At 41.4% G+C, this 13,083-nt stretch overlaps 1 protein-coding gene across 1 annotated transcript in view; it reads right to left on the bottom strand.

Moving 5' to 3' along the window:
• Positions 1-257: 257 nt before the first annotated feature.
• hs3st2.L (heparan sulfate-glucosamine 3-sulfotransferase 2 L homeolog) overlaps positions 258-13,083 on the bottom strand; it is a 30,963-nt gene continuing 18,137 nt past the window's right edge. The window contains exon 2 of the mRNA XM_018236459.2: positions 258-2,364. Coding sequence (XP_018091948.1) covers positions 1,746-2,364 — 619 coding nt within the window. The 3' untranslated portion in view covers positions 258-1,745. The remainder of the gene's footprint in view (positions 2,365-13,083) is intronic.

The raw sequence follows: 13,083 nt of genomic DNA, 5'->3' as shown, positions 1-13,083 counted from the left end.
CAGAAAGGTGGATACAGTGCTGTTTAAGATGCAGATTTATCAAGGGTCAAATTTCGAGTTTAAAAACTCCCATAAACTCAAAATTCGAAAACAAAGACTAATCTAAATGTATTTAAAAAAATAAATCGAATTTTTTAAATTCGGGTCAATAGGATCGACCCGCAAACTCGAATTGTATTCGCTCAAATTAAATTTGAGTTTTTTCTCCAAAAAAAAATTCATCAATCCAAAAGTCCACCAAATGACTCCAAATTCATAGTAGGACGTCCCCCATAGGCTAAAACACCAATTCGGTAGGTTTTAGATGGTGAATAGTCGAATTCGAATTCTCAAAGGGACATTACATGAAAATTTAGAAATTAGAATTTTGATCTTTTTACATACTCAAATGAAATGGACTTACACTAAAATAAACTTGAAATTCAAATTTTCAAAAAAATAAATCTGCCCCTAAATGTTCAGTGCTAGAAAAATATTGTTTAATGTCTATGGGAATGATTGTATGAAACAAAGAAGCGAGAATCCAGTGTCATTGGTGCATTGAAGAATACTCTTGCATCAGTTGGGCTATTGACCACAGAGAACCTGGAAAACTTTTGTTGCTTTAAGAATCTACCTCTATGGCTGCTTGACTATAACTTGTTAGACTTGTTTGTTCAAGCCCTCCGTGGAGGTTGGGAATGGCTCCCTCTAAACTGATAACAAGGTTACAATATATATGGAAACATTGTTTAATCAGCCAATTAGCCATAGTACATAGAGCAGCAAATAAATGTCCACCACCAAATCCTTCTCTATTTGACCTTCATGCTAAGCTTTCATGAGTATCTAGAAGAGCCAGTAGGCATTCTCCTCAAATCTCGCCCTATCTGTCCTAATGACTGAGGCCCCCCAAGAACTGATCCAGACCATTCCACAGGGATCAATGACACACTTAATTGGGAATTGCTACTTTAAGCCTTGTTAATATGTCAGAGAATGATGGAAGCTGTTGATCAGCAACACTGGGATGGAGCAACACTGCTCTGGGTGATCTATGCCCCTTTTAAGAAGTAGCCTTTGATCTCTACCTGTTTTCCTTGTAAATAATAAATAATAAAGTATCACTGGATATAGTATTTAATATTGGGAATTAATTGAAAGGGGATTCATGAGTAATTTGTAGGGCCCGTTTACTAGCATGAGTACAAAACTGCACTGGTGTAGTAACCCATAGTAACCAATTCACATTGATTTGTTTGGCGACTAGACCAGGTATTGGCAAACTGTTCCTCTACATCTGTTGCCAAATTCCAGTTGCTATTATGCCACAACAGCCTCTGAGATGGTAGTTCAGGAACAGGTGGAGAGATACCACCAGTGTGATCATGGCTAATTGCCGAATTCTTGATATGGGTAGAATTCTAAACCCATGAGCCCCTATATATTTTTAGTGTTTCCATTCTATTGCACCATCTCCATTCAGTCTCATCAAGTGAGATTGATCATCTCCATTCAGTCCAATCCAAGTGAGATTGGATACTAATTCCCTATTCCCTTTGTCCTTTACGCTTTTCTGTTTACCGTTCCATTTATTAGCCTACCAGCATGGCTTTCCTTCTGAAAACCCATTCATCGAAGAAATGCCTTTTTGTGTCTCGCTTCTTGATTTTGCTCATCATATTACAGTTTTTCCCTATTTGACCATCAAACTCACTGCTTCCGAACCAGAATTTGTGCTATCACAAACATTCCATACCTTTTCCCTATTCCCAGTGAAAGTCCTGCCCAACAGTCTCATAGAACTTTATATTATGAGGTCTGTAAAAGTCTCTCAGTTGTTCTATATCCTCTGGGTTAATCTGTACATGAGTTCGACCTTTAGATTTGCCCAGGCAACGAGGTGCTCCACCACCTCCAGGCTTTTTGAGACAGGGAAACCCCTTGGTTTTGTTGAAGTAGAAGTGTTTGTCATTGACTAGACGTTTGAGGCCGAGGAAGTCCTGGACTCGTGCCATTTCGCCGGCAGGGTCAATGATGAGGCGCTCTCCACTGACAAAGTGCATCTGGGATATGGGGAAATGACTAAGCCAGGGCTGTAAGTGCAAAGCATAAAGCCCAATCCGAATGGCATTCCAGGCAGTGTCTACCTCTCCGCTGGTCCTGTTGCGGAAGGCCAGTTCATTGAAGCTGGGAATGTCAGGTTTTTTGGACAAGGTTTGGGTGTAGTCTGAAATGGCACGGGTAACTGGATTCCGCACAACCACAATCAACTTGACACGGGGTGACATGTATGCGATCCTTCTAGGGGCATCCCGAGTCACAAAGTAGCTGGGAGTTTTTTCCACTGTTATTTGTTGCTCCAGAGATCGAGGCATCAGGTTTCTAGATGAGAAGTTAACAAATAAGGTATTAATAAAGAATGCAGAAAAAAGTATGCCACTAGCACAATTAGGGACAGGCTTGCTTTGAGTTGTGTGGGACTAATGCTCTAAAGCCTGGCTTGAGTTAAAATGGTCTTACCTGGGCAGACACTGGTTTTAACTTGGCCTCTACTCATATCAAGGCTATTGGCCAGTAAATACTGAAATCTATGGCCACAATTAAAAGTATCTGATTAGAGCTCGCTCACATATCGACTGAACTAGGAACAAAATCCCAACAGCCAAAGGTTGCATTGGACCAGGGATGCAGTTGATGGTGTTAGTCAAACAGGTGGATGACCATTTTTAAAAAAGACTGCATATTAACGATACACAGACACAGCCAGTTGCCCCTAAATCTAAGCAGCTATTTGGTTCTCAGCAGATTCAGGCCAAGTAGGTTTGTCCCACTTCCCCCCCAGTCCATTTGTTATCGCCACCACCTGGTCCGTTATCTCACCTCTGCCAATCTCTTCTGACTCTTCTGCCTACCCCATGATCCATCCCTGGTTCTAAGGTTCGGATGATCTAATTCAGTGGTCCCCAACCAGTAGCTCGTGAGCAACATGTTGCTCCCCAACCCCTTGGATGTTGCTCCCAGTGGCCTCAGAGAAGGTGATTATTTTAGAATTCCAGGCTTGAAAGTTGTATAAAAACCAGGCTCCTGTCCACATAGTGGCTACCAATAGTCAATCACAACCCTTACTTGGCACTAGCCAGGAACATTTTTCATGCTTGTGTTGCTCCCCAACTCTTGTTCCATCTGAATGTTGCTCACGGGTGGAAAAAGGTTGGGGACCCCTGATCTAATTACTAGAGAAGAAGGAAGCTGCTTATATCATACATGTTTTCCATGTATTAATGATGCAGTTTAGTCTATGATTTGTAGCCCTTGAAATATTAAAACCATGGAAAAAAACAACAATTAGGACAATTGCATTGTTTTATTTGCTTTCCTAGCCACATATATATGTATGATTTGTCATTTGAACATGGTCATAGTTGGTTGGTTGAACATGGTTGGTTGAACTTGGCCATAGAAATGGGTCAGTGATATTATTTGGAAGCATTTGAATGGGTTTAAGAGGAGCCCAGACATAGTGTTGGACTGGCCCACCGGGATGCCAGGAAAACTCCCGGTGGGCCCAGGTGTCAGTGGGCCCTCATACTGCTAAACTTTTGGCCTATTTCATGGCCATTCCATATTTCTATGAGAACAAAGAGGCTAAACAGATGGAATAACAGATTATAGTATGTAAAGAAAACAGACTAGGAGAAATAGAAGTTGATTGTGGAGATGAAGAACAATAGTACTGAGAATGGCCCCTGGTCTAAGGTTTTATGGTGGGCCCCTGGTGTCCCAGTCCGACACTGCCCAGACACCTTGATAATAATACCTGCCTATTCTGCTAGAGGAAGTGGGTGTTGTGGGGCATATTTCCTAAGGAACATGCTAGTACTGAGAGCTTAAGAGCATTGCAGCAACAGGTTGTGACTACAACAGCAGTTGTGCCCTCTTGGTGATAACATGATCTTAATGGGATTTTCACATTCATACATATCACAGCACAGGCATGGGATATATTATGCTGAATGCTTAGGACCTGGGTTAGGGTTGTCACCTGTCCGGTTTTGACCCGGTAATTTGAATGGCTGCTCGGGTCAAAACTGATATGCTTCCTAATTTGGAAAACCGGGCAGGATTCCCTATGATTGACACGGCGATTGGCCAATCATAGGTCCACCCTCTCCATGTCCCAGCCACGCCCATCTACATCACAGCCCTGCCCCCGGCACGGTCTCCACCAGGCTAAAAGGTGGCAACCCTAACCTGGGCTTTTACAGATAAGGGATCTTTCTGCAATTTGCAATTAAAATCTACATAATTCTACTAATTGTATGCTTATTAACTATTAAGTACAAGCTACAGCTTTATTATTACAGAGAAAAAAAGGATCTCATTTTTAAACCATAGAAATATTTTTGTGTATATATATATATATATATATATATATATATATATATATATATATATATATATATATATATATATATATATATACACACACACACACACACACACACTCTGTGGGAGATGGCCTACCTGTCATTCAGAGCTTTCTGGATAATGGGTTTTTGGGCAAGGGATCCCACATCTGTATTTAGCAGGCATCCATATAAAAATAAATATTTTTGCAGCTTGTCTAAATGGTTCTTTTTTTCCATAACAATATGTCCCTGGCTGCTGTCAGTTCCCAACTCATGTTGACTTGCTGACGTGTTCCCTAGTTGCTAGGGTTGTTGACCTCAGCAGACGCCTTCCCTGGAAACAATTCAATAGTGACAGCCGCTGGTAAGTGACAGCAGCCAGAGCTATAACAACATTACATAAAACAAAAAAAAAAAAGAGAAAAAAATTAATATTAGCAATTAACTATATTTCATTGATTCGTGTCTACTAAATGCGACATTTAAGTTGTCCTTCTCCTGTGCCCATGAATGTTATTTAATCGGAAAGGCATAGCACTGCATTTCAAGCTGCAGTCAGCACAATTTCTATATGCCGATTTTTGCATGTGAATATATAACAATTTATAAAGGAGCTGCAAAGAGTAGTTTCAGCTATGCTGAGGTTGTTCTCTGCATAAACCAAGGTTGTTTAGTAAAAGCAAGTCCCAATGCTATGTGAGCACAGTAGCTAGTGCTATTTGTTGACCAAATGAACCCTATATAGGCTTTTTTTTATTGGCTGGTTGATTTTTTTAATTTTGTTTTCTGAGCTAACAGCACCCTGGATTTCATGTTGTACAGTCTACAGTCTACAGCTTGAAATCCAGGGTGCTATACGCTCAGATAACAAGAAAACTGCTGAAAATCTTGGTATGTAACATTGTTATATACCAAGAAGGTTCATCACCAAAAGATTAACCTCCAAGGGGACCGTTAACCAAAATGGTTGAATAACCAACCAAATGGTTGGTCTAGAACAGTGATCCGCAACCAGTGGCTCGTGAGCAACATCTTGCTCTCCTACCCTTTTATGTTGCTCCCAGTGACCTCAAAGCAGGTGCCTCTTTTTGAATTCCTGGTTTGGAGGCAAGTTTTGTTTGCATAAAAACCAGATTTGCAGCAAGTTACCTGAAGGCTGCCAGTCCACATAAGGGCTACGAATTGCCAATCATATCCCATATTGTGCACCCCTAGGAGCTTTTTGCATGATTATGTTGCTCTCCAACTTTTATTGCATTTAAATGTGGCTCACGGATAAAATAGGTTGGGGACCCCTGGTCTAGACCAACCAATTGGTTTGTTATCCAACCATTTTGGATAAAGGTCCCCATGGAGGACAAACCTTTGGTGATAGACCTTCTTGGTTGGACAACTAACTAAATAGTTGGTCTACAGTGTAGACCAACCATTTGGTTATTTGACCATACACTGTAGACCAACCATTTAGTTGGTTGTGCAACCAAGAAGGTCCATCATCAAAGGGTCAACCTTTAAGGGGACCATATGGTTGGACAATCAACCAAATGGTTGGTCTACTCTATACCAACCAAATGGTTTGTTTAGCAATTTTGGTTAAAGGTCCATTGGAGGTGGAACATTTTGTGATAGACCTGCTTGGGATATACCAACGTTACAGATTCATGAAGACATTGCTGCATCAGCCATAGTTCCAAGAATAATACGTGCTCACCCTAATCCCAATAATTTGACCTATATGCTAAGATTTAAGTAGTGTTTAGAAGAGCAAGTATGCTTTCTGCCCTCTACTGTCCGAACTTGTACTAGAAAATTCTGACGATTCCTCTCATTGGAGGGCACTAAAGTATCAAGAAGTATATAAATATTGGCAAAAGTTTACCATATGCTGTGCAGGTTTAATATATAGAAAAATGTAGTATAAGCCCTACTTATTAACATAGTATAATTTTCATTAAAAAGAAGATTTCATCAATTTCAGTTGGCACTCTCCTTTAAGTATTCGCCATTAAAACCTAAAGTAGCCGTTATACGTAGGTGCCTTTCACAGCGCATATATTCTGATCCTGTCTCATTTATGCAGGCATTTAAGTTCAGTTAATTTGTTTTGAAGTAATTGGTCTAAGGTGAAATTCCAAACTAGATACAGAAAGTTGCATTCATTAAAAATCTCATAATAAGCTACAGCTGCTGCAATTATTTCCTAATCAAAAGCCTGTCGGGAGAAGATTTATCTGTGTATTGTGCAGCCGCACTGAGCAGGAAACTGCCAGAAAAGTGGAGCATTTAGGCTGGTTCCCCTTAATCAAACCGAACTACAATTTCAGGGTTTAAAGGCAAACAATTTGGAATGTATTCTCAGTCTACTGGAATTTATAATTCTGTTCCTCTATCCCTATCAATGTATGTTCCCAGATACTACTGTATTCTCTGCATTATGCCTTTGTACAGTATTCCCCTTTATGGCCTTCAATTCTGTATCAGTTTTGTATCATTATATACAGTGGGTAGCTGGGATGGAGGAGGCCATTAGCAGGTTGTATTTGATTATTACAAAAAGATCACCAAAATGAAACAGGCTGGGATTATAAACTGCACTCCACTTCACTGCTTCTTATTGCTGGAACTTAATCTCAAATCAGACTTTCATCAAAAGTCAAGGTAGACGTTACAACCAGAAGCAGTACTCACTCAACATGTGTTAAACCTCACAATATTAATTGGAGCCACTTGCTGGTCTCTTTATCCTTGAGACTATACTCAACAATCCTTGAGGAATATGCCTAGGGTACACCCTTCTGCTCTCCTTGTTGGAGCTTCTGGTTCCTCTACTGGCTAGCCAAAGCAAGACACTTAATCCCTGAATAAGTTATTACCAAGGTTAAACCTCACTCACCCTTTGTCCATATTCAATGAGGTGATCTTATCACTTCTTGTTTACTAAGGCTTTGGGACAGGCACCCAACACTCCCTCCAGCAAGTGTCTAAAAAGGCTATAGTCTAGGCTCCTATCATTTAAAGAGTAGGTAACCAACCCAACACTGCTGGACCAACATGGAGCTCCTTTCTTCCCTAGGTCATACCTAACCTGCACATAGAACACTAGGTCCTATATCTCTGACTTAGACCCTTTCTGGAATTAATTTCAGTGCTGGACCCATTGTGGTAAGTAGAGTGCGCCAGCCCCCCCCCACAAAAAAAATCTTTAGAGGGGCCCAGCACACTCCAATCCCCATCTGCCCAACTCTCCCACCCACTCCCAGCCTCCTAACACTTCCCGCCCTGTGCCAACTTGCACCCCCCCTTCCCTGACGCAGGTAAGAGAGGGGCTGGGGAGGGTTTTTTTCTTGTTAGCTATAGAGCAGTGATGTCCAACCAGTGGCTCGCGAGCAACATGTTGCTCTTAGACCCTTGAATGTTTCTCGCAGTGGCCTCAAGGCACAATTTTACAGGTGTTCTGCCAAAGAGAGCCTCCTGTAAGCTGGCAGTCCGCATAGAGGCTACCAATAGTCAATCACAGTCCATATTTGGCACCCCAGGAATTTTTTTCATGCTTGTGTTGCTCTACAATTTTTTTACATTTGAATGTGGCACACAGGTAAAAAAAAAAAAGGTTGGGGATCCCTGCTATAGAGATTCCTCTATAGTTATGCCACTGGCTGGACCGACACTGCAGGACAAATATGGAGCTCCCTTCTTTCCCAGGCCATACCTAGACTGCACATGGAACACTACCACCTGCACAGTCTCTGACTAAGACCCTTTCTGAAATCTTAGTTACTAAGGTTTTGGCTCAAGCAACCATCACCCCCTTCAGCACGTAGAGTCTAAAGGGGCTATAGTTTAGGCTCCTTTATTTTAATGAGTAGGTAACCCACCTGACACTGCTGGACCAATATGGAGGTCATGCCTAACCTTCACATGGAACACTACCACTTCCTAGGTCTCCTACTTATACTAATTAATTCTAATTAAGGGAATTATTAATGGGGTTATGTAATAAAAGACACTGAGTTTGCCCAGGTGCAGTAATCCATAACAACAAATGCACAGCCAGAATTTACTGGCCACATGTTTAAAACCAAAAAGGAAAACTCTGAAACAGCACAATTCCTCGATCAATCTCACAGCCGGTGCATGTACTTAGTGACCATGTATCACAAAAACTTGATGAACAGCACCATAGAGGCCAAAAATACATTAAAAAGCCTTTATTTCATCGTTGCTCACATCTGGTGTGAGGTTGCAACAAGGCAAAATACATTTCTGTCACATGGCAAATTACATTAGATACTATGTAGTGATGGGCGAAAAATTTGTGAAAAATCGTGAAAACGGAAAGTTCCCGAAAAAATCGTGAAATTCGAACGTTTTCACACAAAAATCGTGAAATTACAAGGATTCCACTCAAAAATCGTGAAATTTGAAGGATTTCACTCAAAATTCGTGAAATTTGAAGGTTTTCACTAAAAAATTGTGAAAATTGGACGTTTCACTCAAAAATCATGAAATTTTAAGGATTTCACTCAAAAATCGTGAAATTTGAAGGTTTTCACCAAAAAATTGTGAAAATCGGAAATTGACGCCGCCGAATTTTCACCAGTGAATTTTCATTGGAGAATTTTCACGGGAGATTTGCGAATTTATTCGCTTGCAGCAAAACGCAAATTCGTGCCAGGCGAATTTATTCGCCCATCACTAATAATATGCACAGGTTCTATTAGGTCCACAATATTTTTGGTTTATAGCATCAAACTCCAACAGGAACTCATGAGCTCCCAACTTGTTCATGGTTTAATGACACTTCCTCCTCTCTTCGTTGTCCAACACTAATTTGCAAACATTTAAAGTGGAACCAGCACACAGTGTCGGACTGGCCCGGCGGGAAACCGGGAAAAAACCCGGTGGGCCCCGACCCTCGTGGGCCCCCGCTGGGCCAGAACCCTTCTCTAGATATTTCTAGATAAAAAAAAAAAATTTCCGGCGATGCGCAGCGCCGCCAGCGCATGCACGCAGAACGGCGCTCTTGCGCATACGCGCCAAGCGGCGGTGTTGCTGGGCCGACGCATTTTAGTAGGGGTGCAGGGAACCGGAGGGGGCCCCTGTACAGCAGTCCCGGTGGGCCCCGGGCCCCCCAGTCCGACCCTGCCAGCACATGAGACCAAGCAGCTGCCAATCAATCAGAACTGGAGGCCATGGCTCCGACTGCGGCACATAAGACAAACATGAATGGGCTGAAAATCTATAAAACCTAAGATCTGACAGCCCTGCTTTACCAATATAAAAGTAGCTGTAACATAAGCTGTACTTAATATATAAATAGGGTATTATTTTTCCTTGACTTTTATGCATTCTCCTTTAGTCTGCAGCTGCTGAATACCCTTTGCACCAACTCTGAATAACATTTGATCATATTACTATGCACACCCTACACCTTTTTTTTCTGCATAAATGAATGACACTCAACAAGGCTCTTTGATCCTTGGATTGCAGATCTATTTAGGCTGCCAGGCACAGCTTCGGCACAATATGAGGGCTGTCAGAATGAGCTCAGAGATTTCTGTAAGCTAACAGCTTGTTCTAGGCTGCTAGACGGACCTCTTTGCTCCCAGACACGGCACTAGAGAAAGTACAGGTGTAGCAAAGGTTACTGGCTTCTGCATGCAAAACAGCATGTCAGCTCCACTTTCCACAACAGACAGATTGTTTAAGACAGTGCACGTCTCGGGCATAACAAAAAAGGGCAGAAGACAGAGTAGCTGCTGGGGAACTCAAAGGTCATCTTCTCCAAAGCAAGAGTGTGACAGGGCACAGAATTGAATTCTATGGGTGACACTGGACCTTATATATTCATTGCATTGCTGAAAGTTGGCACAAACTATGTCAACAACTGAAGGATAAAACTATATCTATGATGTTGCTCAAGAATGAACCAGTCTGCAGCTGCAGGTTTTGGCAAGTTGAAAGTGCTGCTATCTGCCATGAGATCCAAGAGTACCTAGGTAAATACATTGTAGCTACACTATGGGAAATATTTGGAGGTCATCTCAAAGCAAGGAAGAATGTTAGCTGCTATATGTTCTACCAGATGAACTTCTATATGTTCTACCAGGAACCTACCAGGCATGCTCCTAAACATTTAGCAAGCCACTTCTATCTAGCTTGACTAGACTAGACTAGATTGGCCTACAAGGAAAATCATTCGCAGAAGAGGACATTGATGGGTTTCCTAACATATAAGACATTCTTTTTCTGTTTGACCAGAAGATCTCTCCAAAGGACATAAGGGCAACTGACCAGAAGAAAGGAGGCTTCATATTCAGCCGTGCAGATGTTTTCTTACAGGGAGAAGCTGTAAAATTCTGTTTGTGAAGCTTTCATGCTGGCAATATCAATAATTGCTAGAAAACCTTAAAATATGAGGTTGCTGTAAACAATACATATAATACTATCCAGACTTGAGAAGCTCTCATTCTGAAGGCAGAAATGTTTTTTGGCCTTTGTTTTTGCATTCCTGTGGGACTCTAAAGAGGGAGTAGTTGAGGGAAAGGAAGACCTGATGAATGCATGCCTTTTTGAACCACAGCTAATAAGATACATGATATTAATTGCATTCAAGCAATTTACTGTTTTGAGCTTGCCATAAATTATCAGTAGCTTTTAGGGTTGCCACCTGGCCAGTATTTTACTGGCCTGGCAGGTAAAAATGATGGTTGATCCCAATGTTATTAATAGGGAAAAAAGATAAATATATAGGAAGGTTGGTATTTTTTTCCAGAAAAGGTGGCAACCCTAGTAGTGTTCCATGGGTTCCTTGTCAACCCAAATCCTTGTCTCAGACTGAAAGGCTGCAATCTCCTTGCCCAAGGGACGGTATAGCCTTACTTTGCCTTTTCATTAGAATTTCTTATATCTCTTCTAGAAATAAGATCCTTTGTAGCTTTAGAGGTTACCAAGCAGAGCTTGAGGGCTCAATGTGCATGGCATAGTACTAACCTCAAAAGGGAATGATTCAACTGCAGAAAAGGTAAAGGCTTCATACCAAGCATCATACTTATCTTGGTATTATGTTTTTTCTTTAAAGGGGAACTTCACCTAAAAAATTTTTTTGTGTACTGAAAGAAAACCTAATTCTAAGCAATTTTCCACCATACATTCAACCCATTTTCAGTGGTTTTAAAGTTATTTGTAAATGTAATCAAAACCAGCTTGTTCTATGGTTCTGGCAATGTAGGGGACATCCATTCTCCTTTTCCTCCATATCTGAATATTTATGAGAGCTGGGTCAAGTATGCATGAAAATGTGATTCCATTAATAAATTGAGACTATTCATCCATAAATACATTATGCTTTTCCCACTGATGTCCCTGCAGAATACCTCTGCCACGGCAAGTGATATGGTAGCTTCTACTCCTATGGAAAACTGAAAAAAGGTTGAGAATGTTCTGTGCAAATCCTCATAGATAACCTCTCTCTACATGCCAAATAAATGCTAGCTATATGTAGGGTAGACTTTCCATTTTAAAGGGATATTGCCAGTTGAAACAGACTGTGTTTTGACAGTTACAGCATTTCACAGCCTTCACTTCATAGAAGAGGGTCTAATAATGATCTATGTAAATGAACATGGTGGGACATAGTCAACCATCTGAACCAAATGTCTAGATACAGTTGGCTCTATCTATAATTAATCTAGTACATTTTTAAAGGAATTTGAAATTTGTAATATTCAGCTTCCCTATCTTTTTATACCTTAAAGCTTCAATGATTTTGTTTATTCTGCTTAAAGAAGAAGGCAAGTCGTCTTGTACTTGGGGATGCCAAGCGTTAGGCACCCCCAAGTGATTGTATTGACTTACCTGAAACGCCGGGCCAGTGCTCCTATCAGCATAAAACTGCACCGGCCCGAGGTTATTCCAGCGAACACAAAGTATGGCTACACAAACACTCTCACCGCTTTTTGTAGCGTCGGGTGCCGTCTGTGACTCTGTCTGCCCAGGTCTGATTCATGTATTCCGGCTTCCTCTTTCTTCAAATTTCCCAGGGCAGACGCATGCGCAGTAGAAGGTAATAGCCAACTTTTTAGTTAAGGTTCAGCTTTTTGCTCTACTGTGCATGCGCAGCCACGCGAAGAAAGTGGAATACGGAAGAGAATCACACCATGGTGCTCACTGGTATAACCCTGGGCCGGTGCAATTTTCTGCTGATAGGACCAGCTCGGGGTTTCAGGTAAGTCAATACAATCACTTGGGGGTGCCTAACATTTGGCACCCCCAAGTGCAAGATGACTTTCCTTCTCCTTTAATGTAACCTTTGTTGTAAAGTATGTAATGACATAAACTCCATTAAAACAGAGATCCAAAAAAACTAAGCCGAAAGTCAAGGGAAAATGATGGATTGGTGGCACTGGAAGACATGGAACAAGGTTTATTGTGCAGTATAACCCCATCACCTGAAATTAAAAGTAACTTTTTTCCCCTGGCCTGGTTGATCCACCTCTGAAGTGATGTCAATTTTGTCTACCAGTGACATTACTTCTGGTTTGCATAGGTTCCAGGTTGGTTGAAAGTTTTGCGTAAATTCAGGTAACGGGGACAGAGACCTTGATAATGAGCCAGTGCGTCCGGATTGGGTTGCGAGTTATCTGGTCCTGGTTGGGCACGGGTCTGCCCAACTGGATCACACAGGTCTCTT

The sequence above is a fragment of the Xenopus laevis genome, chromosome 9_10L (genome assembly GCF_017654675.1).
Source record: "Xenopus laevis strain J_2021 chromosome 9_10L, Xenopus_laevis_v10.1, whole genome shotgun sequence".
NCBI classification, from domain to species: domain Eukaryota; kingdom Metazoa; phylum Chordata; class Amphibia; order Anura; family Pipidae; genus Xenopus; species Xenopus laevis.
This window is presented reverse-complemented; position numbering and strand designations above follow the sequence as displayed.